This window comes from Chelon labrosus, assembly GCF_963514085.1.
Source record: "Chelon labrosus genome assembly, chromosome: 20".
In the NCBI taxonomy this organism is placed as follows: Eukaryota; Metazoa; Chordata; class Actinopteri; order Mugiliformes; family Mugilidae; genus Chelon; species Chelon labrosus.
The window spans coordinates 22617851-22630228 of record NC_140353.1 but is presented as its reverse complement, the minus strand read 5'-3'; the positions used below and the strand labels follow the sequence as shown (position 1 = coordinate 22630228).

At 38.6% G+C, this 12378-nt stretch overlaps 1 protein-coding gene across 1 annotated transcript; it reads right to left on the bottom strand.

The window, feature by feature from the left end:
• Window positions 1-3916: 3916 nt before the first annotated feature.
• On the bottom strand, window positions 3917-5818 carry LOC311505139 (interferon-inducible GTPase 5-like; the record flags this gene model as incomplete). The annotated part of the gene is made up of 2 exons (XM_084568544.1): window positions 3917-4790; window positions 5263-5818. 2 exons carry the CDS (start codon window positions 5816-5818, stop codon window positions 4153-4155), a joined length of 1194 nt encoding a protein of 397 aa, XP_084424670.1. The 3' UTR covers window positions 3917-4152.
• Window positions 5819-12378: the final 6560 nt, after the last annotated feature.

The following is a 12378-nucleotide window of genomic DNA, read 5'->3' as shown; positions in this document are numbered from 1 at the left end:
ATACATATATATTATGGCATGCCGTTATATGTATGTGTGTATTTTGTATTTTTCATTCACAAGCATCAATACAGTACATAATTATACTACAGCTGTTTTCCAGCCTTTTTTTTAATTTTGTATTGTACATTAGAACAGAGAACCAGAAAAAGAACATCTCCCAAGAGCAAAGGGGAGAGAAAAAAAATACATAAATAAAATAAATGGATAAATAAAAATGATAATAATAAATAAATAAAGTAAGTAAAGTAAAAATAAATACAAAAATAATTAGTAGGTGAAGATAAATCAGTAAATAAATAAAAAAGACAAAATAAATAAAATAAAATATAAAGGCAGGCAAAAGAGAAAAATTAATACTAATAATAATAAATAGTTACTTAAATAAAGGATGCCCAACATGCTCACTAAAGACTTGATAAGATAAACAAATTGGATGCATCAAATTGATTCAGAGTCCAGAGAGGTGAGGGTGTTTACAAATGCTGCTGAACCCCTGAGGGAATATTTAACTGTTTCCAAAGACAGGAAAGACATTAAATCCCTTAACCAAGAAGTAGTGGGAGGAGCGTTCGGGCTTTTCCGATAATAATAATAATAATAGAATAAGTATACGGGCTATGAGAGAGGCAAAAGCAACAACATCAGAGTTTTTCTTAGTGAGACTAGTTGGAGTACGAGGAACCCAAAAGATGGATATCAGTGGGCAAGGCTCTAACCTGATATTGAGGGCATTATTTAATGATTTTAAAAAACATGACCAGAAATTGACTAATTTGGGGCAAGAAAAAAACATATGAACATGGCCTGCTGGAGATAAACCACATCTGTCACAGATATCATTTGTGCCTGGAAATAGCCTACTAAGTCTGTTTTTTGTGACATGAATTTTGTAGAAAACCTTAAACTAAGACAAGCACAGGAAGATGTAGAATTGAGATCGTTAAATGAAGTAAATAGGCCCTTGGAATATAAATCTGAAAAACAAACCAGACCTCTCTCTCTCCACAAAGTGAAAGCTGCACCTGCGTTGGAGGGGGGAAAGAAATTATTGCAAATAGGGCTTAAAGAGATGGGTAATGAAAGTTTGAAGTGTTGCCTGAATTGTTTCCAAATTTTCAAAGAGGAAAGTACAATTGGGTATTTAATAAAACTAGGATAACGGGAAACTAGAGGGGCACAAAGCAGAGCTGCCAAAGGTGAGGGATGGCAAGAAGCATTTTCCATTACACACCAGTCTAGGCTTTGCCAGTGTTTTTAGACAAGACTTTGCCATGTCCAGCCTTGGTGCCTCGCTCAGGATTTATACCAATGAAGCCCCTGAAAAATAATAGTGTCTCTTCAGACATAGTAAAAATCAAGTTGTGTAAGTCACTATCATCTGTGAAAATGTAGCTAGCTACTGAATCATTCTGTCAGGCCATGCACATATTCAGTAGGCTGATGAAAACAAACTGAAAACATCGCCAATATACTTTGCACCAATTTACAAATAAAATAAAATTGCTACTCACCACATAATTTGCTAGATGTGATGGATAAAGAGAGGAACAGATCCAGCTTCCCATAGTTCGGGTTAAATTTTCCAGAATGCAAAAAATACAACATGATACCGTGATTTAGAAGGTTTGGATGTAGTGGTAAAATGCTGTATATTAGGAAAACAGTACAGTTCTGTTAAAAGAATAGTAAATCATCAAAATTTCACAGTTTCTTTGTTTATATTAAAGGTAGAGTGATATCTTCAAAAATAACAGGTTAATACTGTTGGAATTCTGCTGTAAATTAACAGCAATGCCAAACAGTGTAGGGTTTTGGAGAGATGTGTGGAGTTGCCTTAATTTCAACAATGTAACTATTGTAACTGTTATTCCCTTGTAAGATTAATCATTATATGGAATTTGAAACTTTTCATTCCATCAGATGTATAACACTGACATTCCCATGAAGCCTTTCAGTCCATGGTTTTATAATAAAGTGTATTTCCTCCTTGTTATACCTGACTTGAGCAGTAAACATATCAATAAGTTGGAAACAGGTAGTAGCCTCAGTTCTGGAGTTTTAAGAGACAGCCTTCAGAGAGACAAATAGAAACATTACTTACATTGGATTCCTCTTAATGTTGATAAAAGGGACTGAGCAGAGTTTCACTAAGCTACATGCCCTACCGTTCAGCTAAAGTGACCAGTCTCTATACTCACATTTCTTATATCAGACAATGCCCTTTGGGCAGCGACCAATAACAATGCTGTAAGAGAAAAATAACCTAAACCACGTGACAGTGATACCTGTAAATCAGCTGATTTACAAGAAGTGTAGGGATGAGGGAGGTGTGTTCACAACAAACCACAGGAAGAAACTATGCCCAATCTTAAAGGACAACAGGAAACACAACAAGCATACATCCAGTGTACTTGACAGACTGCTATATCAATAGCTCTTCAACATGCTTCTTGGTGCCATGTTCTGCAGGTACGTGATGTACAACAAAATGTGATGCAGTAAGTCAAACTTCTCAGATCCAACGTGGTACAGGTACGGATCAGCTGGTAGCTGCTGGTTTGTGGTAAATGTAACATTTGGATAGTATGGATGGGACAGCAGATCTTTGGAAGATGTTTTCATGCTTCTTTACACTAGAATTCAGTCTTTTAGACAGTGATGATTTTAAATGGACAGAGTCCAAGCTTTATGAATGTAAACATTTGACAATAACATGACAAAAATGGAGCTGAGCCTTTGTGTGTTAGACTTTCAGTTTTTCAGTCCTGTGTTTTACTTTGTCTTATTACAAACACACACCCACGTGTCTATTCATACCATTACAGTGATGATGTGGTTTTACTGTCTGAAACTCACCAGAGGGCAAATAAATGCTTCATATATATACTAAATAGGATAGCACAATATTTCTTATTTGATTTTGAAAGTATGTTCCCTGATATTAGGAGTTCAGTGTTTTCTGTTGAAGATAGGTGCAAACTGAATCTCCATATTGTTGTCTATATTAGCTCATGAGCTGAAAATGTCTATTTGCTATCTTAAAGTATCCATTAACACAGTTCAGAAAACATGTTTTGTATGTGACAAATCCATTGAACTACAGGCAGAGAGTGGCAAGATGGAAAATAACCACTACATGATTAGAACAGTTTGTAGATGTAACCATCACATTACTTGTTGTATTAATTACAGACAATTTGAAAAGCATCATAAAAATAATTCAGTAGTTCTTCATTCCATTACTGGAAATGATCAACAGACAGGTTTTCTAAGCTCTGAAAAATAACTCTGTTGTATTGACACTGATGACAGTAATTCACAGTTGTGTTGAGTCAATCTGATAAACTGATCATCTGTAAAAGCCTTTTGGCTAAAACACAGAGCTAGACTATAAATTAGATGCTATAGGTATAACTAAAACGTGTGTTTGATAAAATACTACTCATATTAAAGCAAATTGTAACGGTGACATTTTCTTTAATGGAAGTAAAAATGATAATGAGAAACATACAATCAAGTGTAGTTCACAGTCTCCACTAGGGGGCAGTCAACACTCACCACAAATATCTACAGGCATCAACAGAGACACAATCACACACATCACTGTTAGGAACAACTGAAATAGTTTCTTTACACCTCTACATATGGCATTACATACATTAATAACTCAGAAATTATTAACCAGAAAGATACAATGAATACCTACCCAATTATTCATATGATTACATTATCATTATATTTTTCACAAAACAACTGCTTTGATCAGAGTACATTAAATCTCTTAAAAGACAACATAACAACATAGATATTTCAACAATAACCATTGTATTACCTGCTGTATTCACACATTGAGAAAGCATCGTATCACTAATTCAGGAGCTGCTTTGCTGTGGCTACTCTGTATACGCTTTGTCTATTAACAACAGGATCATATACAATGAAATAATGAAGTTTCACTGTCTGAAGCTGTGAGAAGATGATCTATTGTGTCTACACCAACAAAACTAAATAAGACGTTCACTGATGGGATCTGATAAACTGGTCATCAGTACAAGTATATTGATTAAAATGTGCAGGTAGGTTATGACTAAGATACCATATTTATTTACTAAGAACTAATGTGAAACCTGCAGTTTTAAATGAACAACATCACACTGAGGTGTTGAAACCCAGAGCCTTTTTAGACACATTCTCAGCATCTTCAGCAAGCATGTCGAGGATTTTATTCAGAATCTTGTAGGTTGTGATAAAAGAGAGGCCCATTGATACTGGGATTCCAAGAAATGGAATGAATCTGGTCGCTTCTTCTGCTGCCATTAGAGAAACTGTGATTGCAGAACTGGCCAGCACCTTCAGGAGGAGATCAGATGTTACTTCTACTGCAGCCAGTTCTGAAGTTATGACACCCATCAGCTCTTCATATGGCACACCTGTGCTCTCAGCAAGTCTCTGGAGTGATGGGATATCAAGACCAAACCCAATCACAAATTTTGTGACAGCACCAACTAGCAAGGCTATATCAACAGCAATAGAAAGACCAGGAACTGGTACACATGCTGCAGATGCAGACCCAGCGGAGAGGAATTTTATCTGGATTCGGAAAGCTTTTTTCTTTTTCTTGATGGTCTCCAGGTTCATGTTTGGGAAGGGAAACAGCAGAGCATTCCACTGGTGTTCAGGAAGTTCTCTCTCTAAGGTCTCATGTAGGAGAGAGAAGTCATACAGATGAAGCTTAAAGCTGGACACCAGGAAGACCTGTGGAGCCTCAATGCCTTGAGTTATAAGACCTGTGTTAGAAAAGAGATGCAGTATGATTCAGAGTTAGACTTTATCATTATGATCTGCATATTTTCTCAGCACGGTTCACATTTCAGTACTTTTCATATCCACATTTAACAGGAAGTAGCAGCTTAAGGCTGAAAGCAGAGCAGAGGCACCTTGATACAAAATCACCTCACTGCTAAATTCTGACTTTCTCCAAACCTCATCACACACTCAGCACCACCCATCATTAAGAGGAGGACAGTTAGCCTCCAGGAGGAGTCATCTAAGTAACATCAACAAGCTTTACTGATGAACAATTGATTCTTGTATCATGGCTTATTATTTATTTTGCATATGGAATGACATCCACATATAAAATAAAATAGAATGCATGTGAGTCAAATATGTTGTCTTTCTATCAAATCTTTTATTAATATTGTAAATCACGTATAGTTGATCTCACTGAGGTTAAAAAGGATTATATGTGGTACTTACTTTGAATGCAGTTTTTCCTGATTTGTCTGAGAGTCCTCTCTTCACTGAAGTCTCTCTGACTTCTCTTCGCAGCACTTAGATCGTTGTCAATCTTTGAGCGAACAAAGTAGAACCTTTTCCCCATCTTCTGAATCTCCTGAGCCAGTTTCGCATCATTTTCTCTGAAGCGAGTGTCTGAGACGATGATGAAGAAGTCAAACCTCTTAAATTTAAAATACTTCAGGTACTTCTTAGCTGGAAACTTGGTGGTCCCAACTCCAGGAAGATCCCAGAGTGTAACATTGGGATAGTTTGGATGAGGGTATGATTTAACTTCTATGGTGGTTTCTACATAACCAGTAGGAGCAGCTCCCTCATCACTGTCGTTTTTACCTCTGATGGCATTAACGAAGGTGGATTTACCAGATCCAGACTCTCCTGTGATGGCGATCTTTAGTTTAACATTGTTCGGTTTATCCAGATACTCCTGGATCTTTGTAACGGCCAAGGATTTGTCATTTTTCTTTAGTGCTTCTTTAATTTCTTTTATTGATTCACCGTTTAACCCAGAGTCCATGATTATTCTTCATAACTGAAATAAGAGAAAGATAAAATAATTATTGTCGTCTTTGGGAAATAGTAAGAATTTTCAGGCTGGTATTTTCTTGCAGAATATAACAAATATTGCCTTAACCAAACAAAAGAAAATGAAGGCCTAGGTCATTGAAGGCCTCGGTATAGAACACACGGCCCACCACTGGGTCCTATGCCAAAGCTACCTTAGGATAAGCTAGCGCTTATAAATGAAGCTAGCTAACGTTACGTCTGGAGTCGTTTCCTCCAGGTTTGTCCTACTCTCTTTAAATAACTGGAAATCTCCCAATTTCCAACAAATCAAGAGCACAAACATCGGATTTTAAAGAGCGGAGGTAACATTGATTTTTGTAGCGAACAACACAAATGGCTTCACACTACGAGAGTCCCGTGCGTTTTCCGTGCCGTTTTCTCTGTCAGGTTAAATTCAGGACAGAACAGGTGAGACGAATTCATGCCCTGGCACTGTTGTGCCCTGGCTCTGTTCTGAATTCATGCCCTGGCTCTGTTGTGCCCTGGCTCTGTTCTGAATTCATGCCCTGGCTCTGTTGTGCCCTGGCTCTGTTCTGAATTCATGCCCTGGCTCTGTTGTGCCCTGGCTCTGTTCTGAATTCATGCCCTGGCTCTGTTGTGCCGGCCCTGGCCCCGGCCTCAGCTCCGGCTCCAGCTCCGATTGATCAAGCAGTAGCGCAGCTGGATGTTAACGTCGTTAAGTCTTTGGTTGCATTAGACACTAGGGTTTTGGAGAGATGCGTGGAGTTGCCTTAATTTATTAAAACATGAAACATAGTATCCATTGATTTCAACAATGTAACTATTATAACTGTTCTTCCCTTGACTCATCAGATGACGTTACCCCGCTAGGCATTTCTTGGGAAGTTTCATATTTCATTCCATCAAACGTATAACACTGATATTCACAGGAAGCATTTCAGTCCATGGTTATATAATAAAGTGCATCTTCTCCTTGTTATACCTGACTTGAGCAGTAAACATATCAATAAGTTGGAAACAGAAAGTAGCCTCAGTTCTGGTGTTTTTAAGAGAGACAAATAGAAACATTACTTACATTGGATTCCTCTTAATGTTGATAAAAGCGACTGAGCAGAGACAAGATTTAAATCTGTTTCAATAAGCTACATGCAGTACCATTCAGCTAAAGTGACCAGTCTCTATACTCACATCTCTTTTATCAGAAAACGCCCTTTAGACAGTGACCAATAACAACGCTGTAAGAGAAAAAAAACGAAACCAGGTGACAGTGATACCTGTAAGTCAGCTGATTTATAAGAAGTGTAGAGATGAGGGAGGTGTGTTCACGACAAAGGTCAACCTAATATTTCCTCACCATGGGATATGCAGCCAAGTTGTATACTGATGTTAAATCAAACTAATACATTTACCTGTTTTTAATTTAAAGCTAAAATAATTTGTTTCTCCAAGCCTCCAACATTTAGATTTACATTAAATATCAAACAGCTTTTCAATCACATTTGAATGTTGAATCTTATCTTAAAACAGAGAGAAAGATGGTTTGATTTTTCCCAGTTAATATTGGTTTGTTCAGTGGTCTCTGCTTTTATTATATTAATCTTGCCTCTGGATTTACAGTGTTAACAGTATAAAATATAAAGTCAATAATAAAATAATTCAAATAATTCACATAGCCAGATATGATATTGACCTTACAGCTGATGAACTCCCCATAACTGATCACTTTCTCCTCGCATTTACAGTGAAACTCACCCTCTCCATCTCTAAAAAAACACGCCTTATCTCTTTTCGGAATATAAAGAATATCGACCTTGCCACTCTCACTTTAAGTATTCATTCCTCCTGCCTCCCTGACATCCACAATCTATCCACTCCTGATGCTCTGGTCTCTCATTACAACACTGGTCTCCATAATATCCTTAATTCCCTCGCTCCAGTAAAAAACAGATCTGTTTCTTTTTCTGTTTCCGCCCCTTGGTTCACCCCCGATCTTCGTCTCATGAAAGCCAGAGGTCGGCAACTTGAACGTCTCCTTAGAAAAACAGGTCTCACTATTCACAAAGAAATGTACAATAACCACATCTTATGTTATAAGGACTGCATTGCCCGCACCAAAACCCACTATTACTCCAGTATAATCTCTGCCAATAAAGGCAACTCTAAACCATTGTTCTCCCTACTTAACAATATCACCCAACCTCACGACTCTCTCCCCCCTCACTTGTACACAACCTCCTTCTGTAACTCCATAATGTCATTTTTCATTGAAAAAATTCAGAATATTCATCAGCACCTTGATACAATTCCTCACAGTATCCCAGCCGACTCTCACCCATTCACACACTCATTCTCCTCCTTCCAGCTCCCCACTCTCTCAGAAATCACAGAACTTATTCGGAAATCCAAGCCATCCACCTGTCAACTTGACCCCCTCCCCACACAGTTTGTTAAAGCCTGCCTCCCCTCCCTTGCCCCTCTCATCTCTGCCATCATCCACTCCTCTCTCACCACTGGAACTGTCCCTACATCCTTCAAAATTGCTGCCATCACCCCAATCTTGAAAAAACCTGGTGCAGACCCCTCTAACTTCAACAATTTCCGTCCTATATCCAATCTACCCTTCATCTCCAAAATCCTCGAAAAAACAGTTGCCTCCCAACTCCATTCTCACTTATCCCATAATAACCTGTATGAACAGTTCCAGTCCGGTTTCCGCCCACTCCACAGCACTGAAACAGCACTTATCAAAATTACCAACGACCTCCTTATGGCAGCTGATTCTGGACTCCTCACCATCCTCATCCTCCTCGACCTGAGTGCAGCCTTTGATACCATCTCTCATACCACCCTCCTCAACAGACTGTCTTCCATTGGCATCACCCACACTCCTTTAGACTGGTTCACATCTTAACTCTCTGGCCGCACTCAGTTCATTCAACTTAAGTCCCTTAAATCCATCCCCTCCTCCGTCACTTCAGGTGTGCCCCAGGGCTCTGTCCTGGGGCCCCTACTCTTCATCATCTACCTCCTCCCCCTTGGCAATATCTTCCGCAAATTTAACATTCATTTTCACTGCTATGCAGATGACACCCAGCTCTACCTTTCCAGCAAACCTTCGTCCACTCTCCCACCCACCTCCCTTACTGATTGCATCTCTGAAATAAAAACCTGGTTCACCCAAAACTTCCTTAAACTAAACAGTAACAAAACTGAGGTCCTCCTCATTGGCACCAAATCCACTCTATCCAAAACCGACAGCTTTTCTCTTAGTATTGACAACTCCTCCGTTTCACCCTCCCCCCAGGTTAAGAGTCTGGGTGTCATCCTTGACAGCACACTATCCTTTCAATCCCACATCAATAACATTACTCGGTCTGCATACTTCCACCTACGTAACATTAATCGCCTCCGCCCCTCCCTTACCCCCCACACAGCCGCCATCCTTGTTCACAGTCTTGTCACTTCCCGTCTGGATTATTGCAACTCTCTCCTCTTTGGCCTTCCACACATATCCCTCCATAAACTTCAACTAGTCCAGAGTTCAGCTGCCCGCATCATAACTCGAACCCCCTCCATTCACCACATCACTCCTGTCCTTCAAGAGCTTCATTGGCTCCCGGTTCAATTTCGCATCCAATTCAAAGTCCTCCTGCTTACTTTCAAGGCCATTCACAACCTCAGCCCCCCATATTTGTCTGATCTCTTCCATGTTCCCACTCCCTCCCGCTCTCTTCTATCCTCTTCCTCCATACATCTGTCTGTCCCTACTGCCCGTCTTACCACCATGGGGAGCAGAGCATTCAGCCGCTCTGCTCCCCGTCTCTGGAATTCACTACCACCCCAACTCAGAAATATTGATTCATTTCCCCTTTTCAAATCACAACTCAAAACATATCTGTTTAAAACTGCCTATTCCACCTGATGACAATTGCTCTGCCTTTTTTTTTTTTTTTTTTTTGTGTTGTTTTTATATATATATATTTTATTCTTCTGCTGTCGTTTCTTATGAATGTATGTACGGTGTCCTTGAGTGCCAAGAAAGGCGCCTTTAAATAAAATGCATTATTATTATTATTATTATTATAAAGAAAACAAAATAAATGGCAGAGGGCAGAAGTAGAGGTTTACAGTACTACATTATCTGCCTCCATAACTTCAACAAACCTTAAGAAAGGTTGCCAAATTAATCTACACACAAAAAATTACACTGGCTCAATTTAAAAAAATTGTTGTAACAATTTGCATTTATCTTTTTAAGTAATTCCAACTAAGCCATTATTGAGTATTTCCCATGAGACTTTTATAGCTTGACTAACTCAATTAGTTTAGTACAGCCAACATGATTCGTTTTGTCCTCTACAAGCTTAATTATGTTGAACCAACTCAATTTTTATATCAACGTTTTAGTGTTAATAAGTGGTCAAATTACTCTATTTAAGTTGATATAACTCCTTTCTTTTACTTTCCTTCTACTCAGAAAAGTCCATGCAAATTGTTACCTCAATTTTATTGAGTATAAGTAACTTATTTCACTTAAATCAGAATAAATTAGACATGGCAATTCCAGTTTTACTGTCAAAATGTATTTATTGTAACCAACTTCAATATCAATAACAATTTTTATTGCAATCAACCAGCAATATCAGTTGAAGGACGGTTGCAGATGCGGTAAACGCTAAAGCCCTGCCTAAATATTCTGTTTCGGTGCGAAATATGTCAGCAGTTGAAGAACAGAAACCATCTGATCAACATTCACTCAATTCACCTTGTGAAAAATATATTTACAGTATAATGTACTTAAGTACTACTTGTGTAAAATATTGACTTGGTGAGGAGGAAGTGACTGGTTCAGGGTTATGATGGATCAACGCATTGGGTTGTTGGTCAGAACAATGCACAAACACAGGGAATCCAGTTATGTTCATTTATTGTTTTAAGCTGCTTGAATTATCAAATACACAGCTCAAACAGTTGGAGATGAGTGATGAGGCCAGCCAGCTCCTTTGTTCTCAGGCAAGGGGAAAAGGACTCACACAGGTGAACTGGTTGCCTAAATAGACTTCAGGGCCCGTATTCCTAAAGATTCTAAGAATCCTCTCAGAGAGCTCCTATCTTAGCCTAAAAATTCCTAGCTAGGAGTCTTAGCTTAGGAGTGATTCGAGAAAATTCTCAGAGAACTCTTAGCAAGGAATGGACAGAAACTCTTATCTTAGTGAGGAGGTGTGGTTGACCCCGTTGCTAGGTACGAGTCATCATTTCAAGAGGTGTGATTGGTTGATCCTAAAAGCTAGATAAAAATATACTTTTGGTGATAATTGGCCTAGAATGGACCGTCAAATTAATAGACTTAATAACAGAATCTAATCTCTATGAAGACTGTGTAATTATAAATAATACTTAAAATAAAAATAAATAAATAGTAAGCTATACTTTAAAAATTATCCTATAAAATGTGTGATAAAACTCAGGCCCACTACCACAGTATTCACATGCTGATAGTTCTATTTATTTGCTTTCATTCATTTACCACGCTGGTAACATTTTGCACCCATTTGGTATTAACAAGAATAAAATGGTTCAGCTTTCATCAATTTCTGTGATTGCTAACCGGTCTAGAAGAAGCAGTGTTGGTTGATGTTCAAATCTTCCAAAAACCGAACAGCAGTGGAGAAGAAATGAAGTAGGAAACCCAACTGGACAGAGGAACAGTGTTTGCTTCTGGATCAACTGGTCAATGAGAATAAAAGTGTTTAAGACGTAGATTTGGCCCCAAGTCATCACTGCTGCATTGTTGCATTTTTGCATTTTTCCTGTTGCTAAATACCTCAGTTGTCCCTCGCTATAACGCGGTTCACCTCGCAGTTTTGCGGATTTTTTTAGTGCAATTTTGCATGCTTTTTTTTTTTTTTTTTTTACAGCGCATTGTTTTTTGCGTCCTGATTGGCTAAGGGACTGTAGACCATTGTCAATCAATCTCCTCCGTACGGTGTCTCTTGTACAGTACAGAATGCGTTCAGCTTGCCAAATTTACATATACAGTATCTTTGATCGCTGGCAGTGTGACTGAAGTGCGGTATGTTTGTAAGTTATTGAGAAAAGTGTATAAAGTGTGTAGTGAGGGGTTTTGCAACATTAAAACATTTATAATCACTGTAAAAAAATAAAGCTGACTACTTCGCGGATTTCGCCTATCGCGGGTTATTTTTAGAACGTAACTCCCGCGATTAACGAAGGACCAGTGTATTGCGATTGTAACAAGCTTGATTGTCATTCAGTGTTTGGAGAATATCTCTCCTGTCTCTTCTTTCAGCCATTTTCTCCTCTGCTTAAGAAATTCCTAAGCCTCCTAAAAGTCCTCCTCCCTGCTCTTAGCAGATCTCACCTTAGGAGCACTCTTAAGAGCTAAGATTCTTTAGGAATACCTTTTATCTTTACTAGGAGCTACTCCTAACTTTGAGAGGAAAACGTCATGATTCTAAAAATTTTCTTAGAATTTGGCCACTAGGAGCAACTCTTAGCGCTAAGCATCTTTAGGAATACGGGCCCAGG